Below are 17703 nucleotides of genomic sequence, written 5' to 3'. Positions count from 1 at the left end.
TGGATGGTGGATTTTAGTTGGTGAAAAAGAGCAGAGACTGAAAGGTTTATAACAGGCACCCCCAAACTTGGTCCTCTAGATGTTTTGGGACTACAACTCCCATCATCCCTAGCCAATAGGATCCGTGGTCAGGGATGATGGGAATTGTAGTCCCAAATCATCTGGAGGGCCGAGTTTGGGGGTGCCTGGTTTATAACCACTCGCCACCAGCAACATGACCCCTATTCAAATACCTGTCCTCCATGAATGCTATTAATTAAAAACAAACAAACAAAAACACCCAAGGGGTCTTGTTCATGGATCTCCCTTGTCACATCTAGTTTGGATCTGAGGCTCAACAGGAAGTAGGGAAGCATTCTATGAAGTACAAGCAACGTAGCAATGGGCAAAAATGGAACGTCTGTATCCAGACGCAGCATACCTTACGATCACTCAGTACTGGAGAACAATTACTCAGTACTGCAGAACAAACAGCACCACCTTGCCCTGCATACGAACTCTCCAGAGGCTACTGTCTGGTTGACAAAATGCTGAACTAGAAGGGACTTTTGGTCTCGTCTAGAGCTGAAAATCTTATATATTTTAAGGGAGTAATTCTGGAGTCAGAAGGATCAAAAGTCATTTACTGCCTCTGCTTCATGAACCATCCCCAAGACATTTTGGCTTTCCAGATATAGCTGTAAAAACTCCTCTAAACCAGCAAGGCACGTCACACACCAAGCCTCCCTGACTCTCGGGACTCCAGCACACACGACAAGCAGCACACCCTAAATGTGTGCGGAGTTTATTTCTGAGGTAAAATGCCCACCCTGAGGGCCAGGCCAGGATCGAGGCATTCAGGGCGAAGAAGCCTTTGTCTGACAAAACACTTTGTATGCTACAGGCTTAGGTTTCTTCACATCACTTGCAATCACATAAACGCCACTCCTCGGGGTAGACGGAAGGAAGATATTTAGACCAAATGCCCTTTACATTTATCTCTCTATTCCCAAGATGAACACAAGGAGAGAAAGAACACAAACAAGAAGCTTCGGAACCTGATACAGAGAAATAGCAGCTCCTTCTTGATGAAGAGAGAGCTGTTTCTTTTGTTAACAGATTTTCATCTCTGCCATACCAAAAAAAAAAGGGGGGGAATCCCTTGCATGTAGAAAACAGAAAGGGTGCATTTGCAGCATTTGGGGGGGGGGGGTTCATTACGGACAGCATGCGACACAGCTCATAGAAAAGGGCCCAATCCTGCAAAATAAAAGAGGCCTCAGGGGCCAAGCAGCTGGAGTATTTGATCACAGTTAGGGTATCTGAGTCTCATTTCATCTTACAGAGGATGGATGGCCATCCACCAGTCTACTCGGCTGGAAATGGGGATGTGCCCTGCATATTGGAGAAGGGAAAAGGAAGCATAGTGTGGTCAACGTCCAGATGGGTGTTCAGAGTCTTTCAAAAGCAAACGTTTAAAAATACACAGCACCCATTATGCTACATGGGAATGCTTGAGGAATCTGGCATTTGCAAATTCCAGTGTGAACTGACTAACACCCCCTGGATTTCAGCAGATCAGAACTCATACACCAGATTTCACGTTTCCTGGATGTTCTGACATAGTTCTTGGCTGAACCAATGCTTCAAAATGCATATTTTTGAGAGAATATCACTTTAAACCGCGTATTGAAATACATACAGTCGTACCTTAGGTCTTGAACGCCTTGTGAGTCAAACATTTTGGCTCCCAAATGCCGCAAACCAAGAAGTCAGTGTTCCGGTTTGCAAATGTTTTTTGGAACCCGAACGTCTGCCGCAGGTTCCGATTGCCCACAGGAGCTTCCTGCAGCCAATAAGAAGCCGTGCCTTGGTTTCCGAACATTTTGGAAGTCAAACGGACTTCCGGCATGGATTCCATTCAACTTCCGAGATACCACTGTATTTAAATGCACGTTTTTGTGCAGTTCTTTTTTCTTTTGTCTTACCGATTAATGAGGAAACAGAAGAACGGATTTATGGGTGAACACTCGTCAAAGTGAGAGCAGAATTAAGGTTGATTCGCCTTTCCTTACAGTGCTGGCTTCCATTGCACCAGGAACGACAGTGGTGTTAGACTCACCCGCAAAAATAGTGCCGGCCACCTGGGTTGGGACGTTCACTCAAGGATCCACCATGCTTCTGTGTGAAATCCCTGCCTCAAAGGTTACACCACCATTGTTCACATTACAAACAAGCTGTTGTGATGGGGAGACTAGCCTAAGGTCAACATAGGAAGGCTGTAGCAGAGCTAATATTACATTTCTATGCTTCCTGGCTCCCTGCCCCATGCACAATCTGTTAGACCATATGGCACGCTCGCGGGGGGCAAAGACGTTTCTCTTTGAATTTGGCAATGACAAGCCTCAATGCCAGAAAGAGCCAACACCACAAGGAAAGTAGGCTTGTGCAAACCATAGCAACCAGCATTCCGATGCATGTTACTTTTTCGCCTCTAGAGGGAAGGAACTCAGGTCTTATGCTTGTCACTTAAAAAAAAAAAAAAAAAGGAGGAGGGGAGTGTGAATTGAGAGGTCAGTGACTGCAAGCCTGTCTACTCTGGGATTCATCCGCATGTGACATCATACGGGCCAAGAAGTGTGTGTTATTCTTGCCCTTGGGAAAAATTATAGGTTTAAGCTTTCGGTTTGGCTTGCCACACTGGTGGTGTAGCAATCTATATTTAGATAGATATGTGAATATACTAGTCCAGAACGTATAATTTTCCTGTGTTTCCAACTCCCAACAAATGAAGGTTGGTTACTGAATGGTCGCCACAAGAAAAAACGAGGACAATTTTGGATTTTTGAAAAGCCTGCTGTGGTAACTAGGTACAGCTACAAAAGAATGAATCAACCCTTCTGTCACCAATTATAGCAGAGACACTTAAAACTGAGTGAGGCATGTTCTAGCTGAGAGACATAATAAGCAGGGGGGAAAGGTGAAGAGCCCAGCCGTGCCAAACTAATGCTAACTGCCCATCCCAGGTCCCCAGCTGAACATACACCTATGTTTTCAGCTGGGTCACTTTTCAGAGAAGCCACAAATCAGAGGGTGGCGAGGACAACACTATCAGAATGTAAATGGGACTCATCTGTGGATGAAAGCTTCCATTTGTCACAACAACAACAAACCCCCACAACTAAGGATATGCATGTGCTACACCAAAAAACCCCACAAGTTTTCCATCCAGGATAGATTGTGCCAATGCACAGCATTTGCTTCCATGATTAACTTTTATTGACAGATTTGGGGCTTTGAGATACGCAGCAGAAAGAAAAGAGGGGTGGAAAGAGAGAGAGGGAGGGAGGCATGAGAGGAGAGAAGGAGTTTGCAGTCAGGAAGAAACAGAATACGGGGCCCAGGGAAAGCCACAGGAGGGGGTTGCATTACGTAACAGAGATCCCATTTAGACTATTGAGGTTTCTGAGCCTTCAGATGTCAGTGACTCAAAGTCTCCACCCTCTTCTCTCAAAGCAAGAGGTTTAAAACATGTTGCTGCTGCTGTTTTAATAAAAGCCAAGAGCCTCAAGCCAAACTCTGGGTTAGCCTTTGTTTTGTGTATTGCACAAACAGAATGCGCACAGCCCTGCCCACAGCCCAAGAGGGCAACAGGGATCCTATAATCAGCAATGTCAACTTGACCCAAGATGTGTTTCCGTTTACTTAAATATTCTTAGCTGAAATTGTTGTGATGCCTAATGAAGACAAACGCGTAAATCATTTTAGGTGGGCTTCGGTGGCCCTACTGTGGTGTAATTATGTCCGCTTAAGTTCTTGTTACCTATCTAGAACGGGGGTCAGTAGCATCCTTAGTAAAGAGACATGACAGCCAACGGAAAATTACACTGGGGATGTATTTGCCTCCTACGAACAAAAAGCTTCTTAAGCACAATGACTCCAGAGTGAAATATAACCCCTTCTCCCAGCTAGGTAACAAAAGGGTCACAACCCAGTCAGATGCTGTACCTCAGTGGGCTGTAAAATATTTTGATTAAAATGAAGACGAGGGGACCAGATGGTATCTATCCCGTACAGGCCACCCTGACCCTTTGCCCTTAAACAAAACTCGTTCCACCCTGCAATCTCTAAGCAGCTGAAGTTGCTGGTACTTACGACTGACAGGCGAAAGACATGCCAAAGATAGGAATGCAGCGAAAAATGCCCTCCCAGCGTGCGTAACTGACCCGCTGCAGCCACTGCCCGCCAAAGAGGCCGTGCTTGAAAGCGGAGAGCACGATCTGCAGCCAAGGAAAAGAAAAGAGAGGTTACAATCTAGACAACAGAGACGCCAAACCCAAACCAACGTCTGGCAAGCCAGATTGCAACAACCAGACGAGCGCCGTGAAAACGATTAAGGGGCCAGGCATCCCGTTTGGTTGCAAGTGTGAGCCTCCTTCCTGGGGGAGGCCTTGCGCTGTGTCCCGTCTCCTTAGGCCTTGCCCTCCCCCCCCCACAAGGTGAGTGACCAAACTACAGTTCTCATAAGGTTCCACACATTAACAGTGTGCCACACATAGAAAGGGTTGCTTAGTAAATTAATAATTGCTTAAGTCAAATAAGAACTTATAATATGAGGTTGAATGTATGTAAATATACCAAACTCTTGAGGGAGAATTTCCTGAAGAAAGAAATTAAATATTATAGCTTAATCTAAGAAGAAATGTAACATATGGACTTCGTTTATAAATTCGATTATAAATATATCAAAACCGTGAGAGAGAATTTACTGAAGAAGCCCGAGACTCTTCATGGGCGAAACAGGTGACAAACGCCGGCACCCTGTCTAATTCTTGTGCGTAGCATCACTGACATCAACGTTTGATCCAACTTACCTTTGCGATTATCTACAGGAGCCTGGCTAAAGGAACCTTTAAAGACTGAATCTTCCTTTTGGACACAATTTGAATGAGTTTTCTGTTTGTGGCTTCTGTAGTAGATCTTGTACATAGCTCTCTCAATTTTGGGATTATTAATATAAGATTTAGAATGTAGAATGGTTTTTTAGTGTTTTGTGTGCCGCTTATGTGCTGCTTACTTTATACTGGTCTACTACACACAGAAAGGGTGGCAAAAAAACTGAGACTTACTCTCCACCGATTCTGCCGTCAAATGGATGCTTTGTACACTACTCAAACTTTTCACTGGCATCCCATCCCTTTCCCATATTCAGGACAAACTCCTGGCCTCACCTTTAAAGTTCTCCGAGGTTTTGTTCCATGATATCTTTTGGGTCCCTTTCCTGCCCTACCCTTCTTGTAATCTTCAGCTCTATCATCCTCAGCCTCCAAAACATCTCCTGCTCTCTAACACGACTCCATCTATTCTCCTTAGCTGTCCTTCTCTGTGTGTGGAACTCCTTCATGAGACATGTGCCATCTCTCTTTCCTCCTTTGGAATTGTTCTTTTCTATGAGGACTTTTGTTTAACCCCTTTAGTCCTCATTTCCAGTTCCAAATTTAAGTATGTACAATCTGCATTTGTCACATTCACCCCTTGTTATCCTGGCCTCTCTACCTGCTTTGGTTGTCTTTCTTCACGGTTTCAGAAGGTAAGCTCCATGAAGGCAGGGACCTCTCTCCGTATGTGTGTGAGATATATGTGTGTAAATAGAGATAAATACACACTCATGCATGCACACTTACAAAACTTTGTAAAGCAGCATGTGAAGTAGCACTGGTGTATGCTAGGGGTCAGCAAACTTTTTCACCAGGGGGCCAGTCCACTGTCCCTCAGACCTTGTGGTGGGCCGGACTATATTTTTTTTGGGGGGGGGAAATAAATGTAAAAAACACCAGGCAGGCCCCACAAATAACCCAGAGATGCATTTTAAATAAAAGGACATATTCTGCTCATGTAAAAACACCAGGCAGGCCCCACAAATAACCCAGAGATGCATTTTAAATAAAAGGACACATTCTACTCATGTAAAAACATGGAGCGTCTGCGGGCCAGATTTAGAAGGCGATTGGGCCAGATCCTGGGCCTTAGTTTGCCTACCCATTGTGTATGCATTATGTTTATTGCAACAGTTCAGGAATATTTTTGCATCTTTACATGAACATCACCAGCTTTGTTACATGGTACCAAGTATCCCAGGGATGGGGGACCAGTGGCCTTGCGGATGGAGTTGGGACTCCAGCTCCCATAAGCCCCAGCCGGTTTGGCCAATGGTTGGGAATGATGGAAGCTTGAGCCCAGCAACATCTAGAGGGCCACAAGCTCCCCACCTCGCCACCAAACTAGCCGCTTTCATTCAGCATCTTAAAGAGTTTGCACAACTTTATATGCTATTTCTAGAATGTGGCCTAAGAAGACATGTTTTTATCTCCCAAATAGAAGCACTGTGGCTGGAAAGTTTGTGGGGGGAAGTGAGAAAAACCTAGGACCGCCATTAGATGTGAGGTGGGTATAGAGGCCGAGGCAGAATGCTTGTTTCGGGAGAATTTGACAACTGGCTCAGGGCATGAGGGCCTGCCAAACCCTCAACAAGCGAACCCTGATAATATACACTCTGTGAGAGAAAGCGAGGAAATTAATCAAGGGATTCTTCTGCAATCTGTGTGGCCTAAGAGCCCATACTGCACTGTGGTATATAAAATGTGCTGAATCGCTAGAAGCTGGGGACGTGGCATGATCTCCCTGGAAAAATGTGTAGCATTAAGTAGTATATAGAAGACACATTCCCAAGTCTGTGGCCACATAGGACAGCAAGCGGCCTCTCTGTTACGGGTAATGGTCGCCCTCTACCCAGCAGTGCCAGTAACATTAAATACAGAAAGCCTTTCAAATCGAAACCCCGAGCCTATGAGCTCCTGCCAACAGGCAGACCTGGCATCCATTTGAATGTCCTCCGAGAGCCCACCCACGAGGAAAGCTTGGGACACCGTGGAACTTGAAATTTGTATTGCGGTTTCCCTAAGATGAATTAACCACCAGCCACAGAGGAAAACAAAAGCCTCCCAGTCATTAATACTGACCACAAACATAAACACCGTGTAGAAGATCAGAGCCATGGCACTGAAGGACTGTATGGAAGCCATCATGTTCCTCTGGAGACTCAGCGGGAGCACTATGCAGAGGGAGATGATGAAGAGCAGGACAATGCGGAACCAGCCGCTCACCTGGAAGATGAGGAAGAGTTGCAATGAGAACATCCAAATGATCTCTAGGGGAATGGGGCAGCTGCCCAGCAAATTATATATAAACCATGCATACATAAACACAACATATACACACACAATATAAGACACAGAAAGACTTAATGCCTTCCCTACCCACAATACACCAAGATTAAGATTCACTCCGAAAGCAAAGGAAAGGAAACGCCGGCTTGCTAGGAAAAGCGGCTTCCCACAGGGCGTTCTGTGATTAACTTACATAGTCACTTGGTGCCACTGTTGCTCTACGAAGCTCTTAGCGAGCCCCGTTTTAAAAGCGAAAGCTTGTTGGCTGTTTTAAATGGTAATCCGAACGCAACCTATTTGAATATCTTTTATGTACTTCCAGCAAATAAAATGAAAACTAACCTTGCTGCAGAAAGGGGGAGGCGGGGTGTGTGTGGAAATGAAGGAAGAGATGGAAGTCTTGGAAATTCTGACCCAGAAAATTAACCGGCAGCTTTTTGGTATTTATTGTAGCGGGAGGTTTGGAAATGCCTAGAAATATTTAATACCTAATTTGGCTTTGCTTATGACGCATCTTTTAAACTTCTCGGCTCCTTAATCAGAGCTTAACTACATCAGGCCGGAGCAGATAAAAACCGTGCCAAAACACTACTGAATGTCCATTTAGCTTTTTTGGCCTGCCCCTGCCCCTATGGATTGTTCTCTGGTCCCTATTTCCCCAAGGGGAATTCAACTGTTCCTCTGTCAAAAAGGCAAACAGCAGATATGCTATCAGTGCTTGCACTTTCTTAACCCGGTTTGCCAGGGAATTCACAATCCAGTTGTGTATCCCTTTTTGGAGCTTTGAGATTAACAAACAAACCGGGTACATCCTAAGGCTTACACTATAGCCCTGAAGTATTGTTCAGTTCTCCAAAGTGCTAGATCCCCCAGGTCTGCCACAGACTTCCCCTACGGTCCTTTAGAATTGCTGTCTCCTGGTTTTTTGTCGACAGCATCAGTGTAACAGGTCTCCAGCTCTGCCTAGTCTTGCTTCACATCACTACCAAGTCAAAACACTTCACAAACAAGATGAGAAAATCAAAACAGTACAACAATGGGGATGGGTGGGTGCAAACACCTAAGTCCCTTCTACTGGAGTCCATGGACTAATGCAATAAATGTTTCTGGATCTGAACATAAGTGTAGCTACTATATAAACAGAAAGAGATAGTCTTACTACTAAACTAAAGGAAACACGCAGGAAACCGAACACTTGCAGAATATCCATTTGGGGCTGACCCTTGGACTTATATGTGGGAGCTAAGTTTGCCTTGGATCAGGCTGTTGTGGGACAAAGTGCTATGTGGCTTCAGCGCTTGCTACTAACTTTGAAAACAGCAGGCTGGAGGCTTGGATGCATCACAACAATACTGTTCAGGCAGGACGCATTCAAAAGCAAAAACTTACGCAGAACAACAGGAAAGGGGAAATGTTCTGAATACGAAGCAAGCTTACCTGGAGCCCGAACAACCGGGCAAAGAAGTTGGATCCCAAGTCTCCAATAACAACGTAGAAAGCGATGCAGGTTCCTAGCATCAGTCCAATCATACTGCAAAAGCACAAAAATGGGCAGGTCACTCCAAAGCAGAGTGTTCCCTTGGAATGCAGCCCTTATTACATGCCAGGTATGTGCTAACGGCTGCATTCCAGATGCAATCAGCACTCAAACACTGTGAACAGTAACATCATCCACTACTGATGCCCTCGACACCTTTGCTGTGAATTTCCCACCACCTCACTAAAAGGACAGCTTCAGGAGAAGCATTGATTCTGTATATCAGGTGCCTGAGCTTCATGCTCCTTAACGCAGGCAGTGAGCAAACACAAAACGACAGAAATATGGTTGACACCAACTTCTAATCCAAACGAAGACGTCCACATCTGCTATCACCAGAGGTGCAGTCTAAGAAAGGTAGCCTGGGGGGGAACTAGGCCTGTAAAGTGAAACAAGCAGCCGCTGAGACACGATGGGACTCCAGATGGGCCAAATTTATTAGTGAGCCATAATAGTGCCATGTTTCGGAATGCACTGACATTACTGCTAGCAGTCTACGTAGTAAAAACAGACCTACCTGCACATATAGCATGATCCTAATGGTGAGTATTGCTCTAAAGAACCCAACAAAGTCACAGAGGATCTTACATGTAAGCCACATGGTCTAGAGCACATTGCCAAAGCTGCTTCCCTAACTTTTCATAAGCTCCAAATTAAACGCTTCCTAAATCCAGTCTCACGTGGCACATTTTGATTAGTAGCGCAGGTGAAGCCCGAACAGTCCCATTTCACACTTTGTGCATAATGGCAAACTTTTCTCCACTGGAAGAGAATGGAGAATTTGCAGGTTGACATTTCAAAAAGCATGCACGCTTTTCTTTTGTGCAGCTGCTTTCATGTCACGCAACTGTTTTATGAAATAATGTTAGGCTACGGGAAGGGCCATAGTGGAGGTGCGGGGCGTTGGCTTTATGAGACACTAATAAAGGAGACACCTTAGCAGCGATACAATTCGAGGAGGGTAAAGCCATGTTAATTTAACTGCCTTTCCAGAGCCAGGAATGGAACCTCTACTTTGGGAATGTGCTTTAAAAGGAGCTATTATTCATTTACACACTTTCAGAGGGCGTGAGCGAGTATAGCATCACACACAGTCGGGGATGGGAGGAACCAAGCTAGAAGCCCCACTCTCCACAGAGTGGGCTGGGCTTCACCCCCTTCCTGAGGTGGTTGGGCGTTTTAATTAAGTGATCATCCTGGGAACCCGTGCCCTGTTCCCTTTCTCAGCGGCACGGACCACTTCCCCTCCCATTTCCGATCGTATAACATCCCCACAGCAATTACAGAGATTGCTCACATAGAAAAGCAATGGCAAACGAAGCGCTGAGAATATTTTTAGTCACCTCTCAAAGCAGTTTAGCAGCTGGGAATAAGGAAGACAGCCAGGATCACATGACTGTCCAGCACGCCAACGGATTCCCACTTTGAGAACCTCCATCATAAAAAGCAACTTGGTGATGCCACTAGCGCTCAAATTACAGCCTGATCTATCTGCAGAGCACCTCTTTTTACTGCGTTAGGGACACACGTCCACAGTTGCAGGAGAAGACAAGTCAGAAGGCTTCCCTAGGTTTCTCTTCCACAGCTTAAACTCTGGGGCAAACCAAGGCTAAAGATGTAGTGGAGCAACATCTATCTTTATAGGAGAAAAGTTTTGGTTAGATGCAGCAAAGACCTCTGAACAATGACAGCAGCATCGTGTCATTATTATTGTTAGCTAATTTGCTAATATGATCTAGTGACATCCTGGCTCTACCGAGGGGATACAATCACAGGCAGGATAAAAAGCCATGCCTACTGAATAATGGACAAGTCTCTGCACAGACCAAAGCCGGAGAGTTGAGCAGCTCTCCCGTGTGAAAAGCCAAGTCATTGTATGTGATTCGTAATGGGGTGAGCAGTCCAACCCTCCTAACAAAGCAAATGGACCCCATCACCTCCAGCTTGAAAATGCTGGGACTGCAACACCAAGCCATTTACTCCAGCCACCTTAACTAATAAAATCTGCGGGAGTTGGAAACAAAATTATAACGGATACTTCTAATTCTGTAGGGTCTCGCCCACAATAATGCGAGGAAACAGCTGTATACATACCATGTTGTTGTTGAAATGGCCAATTGCGTATTCTGATGGGTTTAAATTACTTTTACCCAACAGGAGCACTGCAACGTTTTGTTCAAAGCTTAAAATGTGCACAACACCCTCCCCACTTTTCTGCCTAAATAATTATGGCATTCATCCGGATCTTAAGCAATGAGTACCTATTGATGGAGAATCCAGAATTCTGGGAAGATGTTTGAGAAGAGAAATCTGTGCTTAGAAATGCCCATCCCAGGTACAGTGGTGGGACATTTGTGGCCCTCCAGCTGTTGGGCTCCCGATTCCCACCAGCCTCAGCCAGCCTGGCCAATTTTCAGGGATGATGGGAATTGGAAGTTCAGCTAACATCTGGAGGGGAAGAGGATTCTTCACCCCTGCCCTACAGGTCGGACCAATATGAGCAAATACTGTCAAGTTCCCTAAGAGAGAGGCTGGAATTAGCCAAGAGAACCAGGAAAAAACCCAAAGGTCCAAAACAATAAATGGAACACCAGGTTTGAAGGGATCAGAACTGATAATTTAAACTATATATAGATAAATTCAAAGAATGGAATTTTGAAGAGGGGAGTGGGGCGAAAAAGAAAGTTACCTGGTTTCCACAAGCATTTTCCCAAGTTTTCCATAGGCATGGAAGGCTAGAAAGAAAAGGGGGAGGAAAACACACACATCACCGTCACAATTATTCAAACATATGTTCAAAACGTGGCATTTTTTTTTTAAAGGAACAACAGCCACCAGAGGCTATTCAAGAGGCAGGGCTTTGCTAGTTTTGTATTTCAGAGTTAGTTTTCTTCTACCCCACAGCCACTCTGGGACTGCCCCCCACCCCACGCCTTGGGATACCATTCACAAATCAGAAGCCACATAAAAACAAATTTGGGGGTAAGATTCAAAGCAGGTTCTTCCCTCCCTCCCCCCTCCACCCACAAAAAAACAACAACTCAACAGCACTAAATAGGAGTTACACATGGCAGCTATTAGAAGAAGAAAGTCAGAGCGGAAAAAGAAAATATGTGAGCATGAGAGACTGTGTGGCAAAAAGTTACTGCAGTGCAAAATTTCAATCAAGTCCCCATTTTTATTCCTTCCTTCTCCATTATGACTGAACCACTTTGTGCCGCTGACGGGAGGATTGAGATGGTGCCCAGAATGTGCAGCCACCCTGAGAATATCCATGATTCACAACCCACACCAAAGGGATTTGACCAAGAGATTTCTTTTTCATTTCATACACTGGTCACCGCTCGCAGCACAAAGCAACCGGCATCCTTGAAATCACCGTTGCTCTGGAAAGCTCAGCTTGTATTTTCAAAAGGCGTTTTACTATGGGGATAAGAGGGAAATTGCCACCTCCGGTTCTGAGGGAGAGAACCTTTTTTAACCGGGGCCTCTTACTAATGCCACACATTCATGTGAAATGTTTACAGAAGGCAACAGGGCTTTCAGCCCCTCGGCTTGCACAATGTGCATGTTTTCTTGGTGAAATCTGCACATACAAAAATGGGGGGGGGGGAGGAAAGGAAAAAGGATCAGCCGCCCGAGCGCAAGGATGTAATAAAATAAGGGATAAGGACAACAGAAAGGGGAATAAGGACAACAGAAAGGGCGTATCCTTCTCCAATGGAAGGCCCAAAGATAATGCCGCCTTAAAAATAGAGGCGTCGATTGATTGATTGATTGATTGATTGATTGATTGATTCATTGATTTTTAAAGCAGATTTTCAATTAAAATGGATCAATTAAACAACAGACTTGGGATCCATCTGTTGAGTCAAGCAACTGCGGAATGAAACTACCCCCTTCAGGCTCAAGATACCTCAGAGGTGGGGAAGGAGGGGGGAAACGCTTCCCTCAAATTTCTTTCAAAAGCTCCCTTTGAAGCAAGCCCAACCTAGCTACAAGAGACAGGTTGCTTGGCTGGCTCCAACTACCTGGATCTAAGAGCAGGAAGTTTGGTTACCAAGGTGTTCTCCTTTTTACTTTGGGCTGCTGTTAACTGCTCGAATTTCACAGCCCACATCCTCTGGCCAGGTCTGAGGAAAGTGCTTGTGATTTTTTCTTTTCTGCCTACAGAATCAGAGTTGGAAGGGACTCCAAGGATAATTTAGTCCAGCCTCCTGCAATGCAGGAATCTTTTGTCCAACGTGGGGCTCGAACCCACGACCCTGAGATTAAGAGTCTCGCACTCTACTGACTGAGCTACCCTTAAGAATCCCGGTAAGAAATTGTGCCCAACTAGCGCCAAAGAACTGGCAGAGGCAGCCCACAATAGGAACTCTTGCTTGACGAGCATTAGAGAACAGGCCTTGAAACAATTGCAAAACACGGACTGAGGAATACTGGATCAAAATGCCGGCTCAGTCATTCACTCAGCAGAGGGTTTTGAAAAAGTCATGCTCACTCAGAGGTGGTCCATGCACTACCTGAGCTGACCAATATATGGGGGGGGGGGGAATGCTTGCAAAAGCGGTCCATTTGCATGCTGAGTGCAGACATCCTTGCACAAGACTGCAGTGGCTACTTCTGTGAAAACAGATTTCTTGTTTCCAGCACACCCCTTTTACAGAAGGAGCCACTGAGATCTTCCACAGGCACTGCTTACATGAGAAGGCCACTGGTGGGAGGAGTTATTTATAACTCACTTTCCCACCGGTATACGGGAATAAATGGCTTATTTTGCCGGGAAAAGAAAAATAGATACCTGGGCTTAAGCTTTAAGCAATAAAGCAGGCTGAAAATTTAAGTTTGCAAATGAATCCCATTCATCTATGCGCAGGCAGGACCATCAGCATTTCATATTTTAATCTGGCATGTCTTCAGTGTCAGAAGACAACATGTGAAGCAACAAGCGCCTCCCCCCACCAAACAGCAAAGCAAACCCAAACAGTAGGGGGTTGGGGGAGGTGGAGAATGAGTCAGTGGAAAAGTGGAGCGCTTTGTAAACAGAAGGATTCTGTCAAACACTGAACTTTTGTGCCCGTGTAGAAGGAAAAGTGACATTGAAGAGAACCGTCTTGCGATTTTGCATTAGGCCTCTTAGGTGGATTCTAGTTAATTAGGGTTAAAATTAAGGTGTGCACCTGGGAGCGAAGGGAAAGCTAGCGGAAAGCGAAATAACCTCATTACGTTATATATTATTGTTATGCGGTCCTTTAGTATACAAAGGACTTGACAATCCTTATTACACTCCTCCTCAAGAAAAAGGTCATTATTCTCACCTTACAAATGAGGAATGAAGGCTGAGACAAGTAACTTGCCCAAGGCCGTTTAATAAATCCATTGCAGAGCCAGAATCTGGATTTGGGCCCTCTAGATCCAAGACCAGTTATTCTATCTACTAAATCAAACCAGCTCTCTAATTTATATAATGATAGATACAGAAATGTTTCAAGACTGATATCAGTTTCTGTATGACTGAGGTATATTAAACTAAGATATTAAACTATCAGTGTCTTTGGGTGTTCTAAAATGAGGCAATGAGTTGATGTTTTAGATTTCCTATGTTGAGACGGATTATTAAAGGGATATCAGATAAATTAAACCTATAAATATGTATTTATATGTACGCAGGATCCAAATAGGAGATACTCTACTTTCCACAGTGGTAGTGAGCATGTCATCCATTTATGAACAGTCAGTCCCACTCTCTAGTCTAATTAAACAGATGAAAAAATAAATAAATCTGGGCGTTGGCTGAAGGACAGGGCTCAAGTGATGGAATGTTTTTCCATAATTCCATATAAAATATTCCCTTCATGCAGAAAACTAGAACATCAGGGGGAAAGGTTCTAGCTAGCTCTATGCTAGTTTTCTACACAGAGGGAATTTATTTTCTGTATGGAGGGGGAATTTGGTCATAGGTGCTTGCAAGACACAGAAACTGACCTCAGCTTCTGTCTACAGGTCTCATCCATGTCTGAATGTTTATGAAAATGAAACCAGCGCATTATAGTGCACACAACATTTTTACAGAGAACACGTGAGACCCAGTACACCTTCATACACACTTAAGTATGCAGACAAAATGGCTTTCAGCCAAGATCCTGTAGTAGTTAGAACCACAATCAAGTGTCCACCCAGTACCCTCCTTCAGGAGTTGGGATTATATCTCCTCGCTTAACTTTGCAAACTTTGCGGATACAGTGGTACCTTGGGTTACATATGCTTCAGGTTAAATATGCTTCAGGTTACAGACTCCGCTAACCCAGAAATAGTACCTCGGGTTAAGAACTTTGCTTCAGGATGAGAACAGAAATGGTGCTCCGGCGGTGCGGCAGCAGCGGGAGGCCCCATTAGCTAAAGTGGTGCTTCAGGTTAAGAACAGTTTCAGGTTAAGAACGGACCTCCAGAACGAATTAAGTACTTAACCCGAGGTACCACTGTATCCGAATTCTTGTGTAATGTTTCAGTAGCCCAACAACCAATAGAGAATAGCAGTGGATGAAATATTTTTACCTATAGTCTTGTGTATCTAAATATTTTACCCTGCATAACTCAAAGGCATCAAGCAGATATTAGTGTGCTTCCCAATTTATTACTACTACCTAATATTGGGGTGGGAGTGTACCAGAATACAGAATACTACAGTCATGCATAGTATTATTCCAAATGTGTAATAAAGATTTTATATATACAGTGGTACCTCGGAAGTCGAACGGAATCCATTCCAGAAGTCTGTTCAACTTCCAAAACGTTCAGAAACCAAGATGTGGCTTCCGATTGGCTGCAGGAAGCTACTGCAGCCAATCAGAAGCTGAGAAAGGCACGCTGGATGTTTGGGTTCCAAAGAACGTTCGCAAACTGGAACACTCATTTCCGGGTCTGTGGCATTTGGGAGCCAAAACATTTGAGTCGCAAGGCATTCATCAACCAAGGTACGACTGTGTGTGTGTGTGTGTCTTGAAATTTGTTTGTAGACACTCCAGAGCACACTTGAGAAAAGTAAGCTTATTCATTATCATTACAAATTTAAAACAAGGTTTTAAATAAAATTGAAATATAAAGCAAATCCCTTTTGTGGGAGGCAGCAGAGCCAAGAGCTGTCCTCCCAGCACCAGCATCCCTGAAGCTTACATAGATGGGGCACAACGAGACCAAGTGAGGCCATGCTTATGTCCTTTCTGTGGAATTACTTCTACCATCTACATCAAGAAAATAAACAATTCTGAGTGAAAAGCATTAGCTCCTTTGCTTTAAACGATCCTATCAAAGCCCGAGAAAAATTATAGCCACAAACAACAGTATATAATTTAAAAACAGCGACAACATTGCTGCTTCGTTTCTCAGAGACAAATGCTATTGATTTGCCGGACTTGACAGACATCTAGAGCTCCTCCGCCCACCCCGTCTCTCGCTCCCAAACAACATTTAGAGGTGTTTATTCCTATTGTTCCTCTGCCACTTTGGCTTTTGTAGCCAAGGCTTTGAATGCTCTTCCGGAAGACACTGCTTAGATTAAGTTGATTTGTAAAACTTTCCTGCGTCCCTCAAAGCTGCCAAAGCCTCCCACAGAATCGGCGTGGGCTCTGCCAGGATCTCTTGCAGCTGGACCGGTGTAGAAGAAAGCCAGCGACAAAGGCTGCTGTGTGTAGCTGCTCAACCTTGATGCATTAGGATGACTGTGGCGGCGGTGGCCCAGCCTTCCCCGGGGCAGAGGATGCCTTTTTCCCAGGCACTCTCCCTTGCTCTGGGCTGATGGCATCTCTCCCAGGGCAAAGGCGGGCAGAAAAGGGAAGCCATTTCTTTCCGCAGCAATGTTTGTGTGCCAAAAAGTTTGGAAGCATTTACTAGCCCTTCTGTGTATCTAAGCTGCTTAGGTTTTTTGGTTGTTGTTTTTTTTTGAAAGGGAAGGGAACCTCTTCTTCCTGGGAGACACTCCAAGGTGAAGAGGACTCTCTGTATTCAGGCAAAGTAGGAGGAGTGTACAAAGACTTATTGTAACACAGAAGGGGGAAATCAAGGACTGCGGGCATCTGGCGAGAGGGAGAAAGAGCTATGTCTGACTCCCCGTTCCTTTCGCCTCCTTAACCCTACCCTGCCAAAAGAGAGAGAGAGAGAGAGAGAGAGAGAGAGAGAGAGAGAGAGAGAGCAGTTATAATAAAGCATATCTTTTGTAGAAAGGCTTTAACCTTCAGGACTACACGAGTTTTCTAATTTCTGTTGTTACCAATAGACATATTTTGCAGTGGCTGTGCTGTGCAGCTAAATGAAGGAGCCTCAGGCAACAGAGGAACTGAGGGTATCCATCTGTCAACAGTCACTAAGGAGACTGCACATTTCTTTAAATCCTTTGCAGGCAGGGAGACCAGCCAATTCCCCACTCTGACTCCCCAAGAGGCAACTCAGGAAACGCAAGATGGGGTTATGGCTGTGGGAGGGCAGAAAACAGCATGTCCTGCCATGAGAGTCTTTCACCTCTGCCACCCCGAGGGACAAATCCCACCTCTGCAAGAGGCAAACTTAGAATGGGGTATGGCAGAGTTTCTGTTCCTGGAGCAGCCGCTTTTAAGAAAGCCCAAGAGGGGCTATTCTACCCAGCTTTGTTTTCCAACAAGACGACACATACCAATCAGAAAGGCTTAAATCCTCAGCCCTCTCCGAGCATCTCCTCCCCCACCCAAATCCTTGGGAATCGGAGGAGAGGTCAAAAATAGATGGAGATCCTGGCGCCAAGGCACAGCAGACAAGCTATGAGGAAGAGGGCTGGCGGGCCTTGCCAGAAACCCACACATGAATCTTGCAGATGTTTCGGTTTTCTTGGCTGCTTAGAACTTTGTACACTGTTTCCCCTGACCTCCCCGTTGTGCTGCCGCAAGCACACGATCCAAGGAGCCCACAGTCCATGCCAGGCTTTATACTGGC

The 17703-nt window shown here is 45.0% G+C and overlaps 1 protein-coding gene across 2 annotated transcripts in view; it reads right to left on the bottom strand.

Moving 5' to 3' along the window:
- Nucleotides 1-17703, bottom strand: part of SLC38A10 (solute carrier family 38 member 10) — an 84652-nt gene that overhangs the window by 54419 nt on the left and 12530 nt on the right. For both annotated transcript variants that reach the window (XM_053375487.1, XM_053375486.1), the window contains exons 3-6: nt 11432-11477; nt 8643-8736; nt 6999-7142; nt 4135-4259 (exon numbers count right to left, since the gene is read on the bottom strand). In XM_053375487.1, the coding sequence (XP_053231462.1) occupies nt 4135-4259; nt 6999-7142; nt 8643-8736; nt 11432-11477 (409 nt within the window). The remainder of the gene's footprint in view (nt 1-4134; nt 4260-6998; nt 7143-8642; nt 8737-11431; nt 11478-17703) is intronic.

Source organism: Podarcis raffonei, chromosome 2 (assembly GCF_027172205.1).
Source record: "Podarcis raffonei isolate rPodRaf1 chromosome 2, rPodRaf1.pri, whole genome shotgun sequence".
Lineage (NCBI taxonomy): Eukaryota > Metazoa > Chordata > Lepidosauria > Squamata > Lacertidae > Podarcis > Podarcis raffonei.
This window is presented reverse-complemented; position numbering and strand designations above follow the sequence as displayed.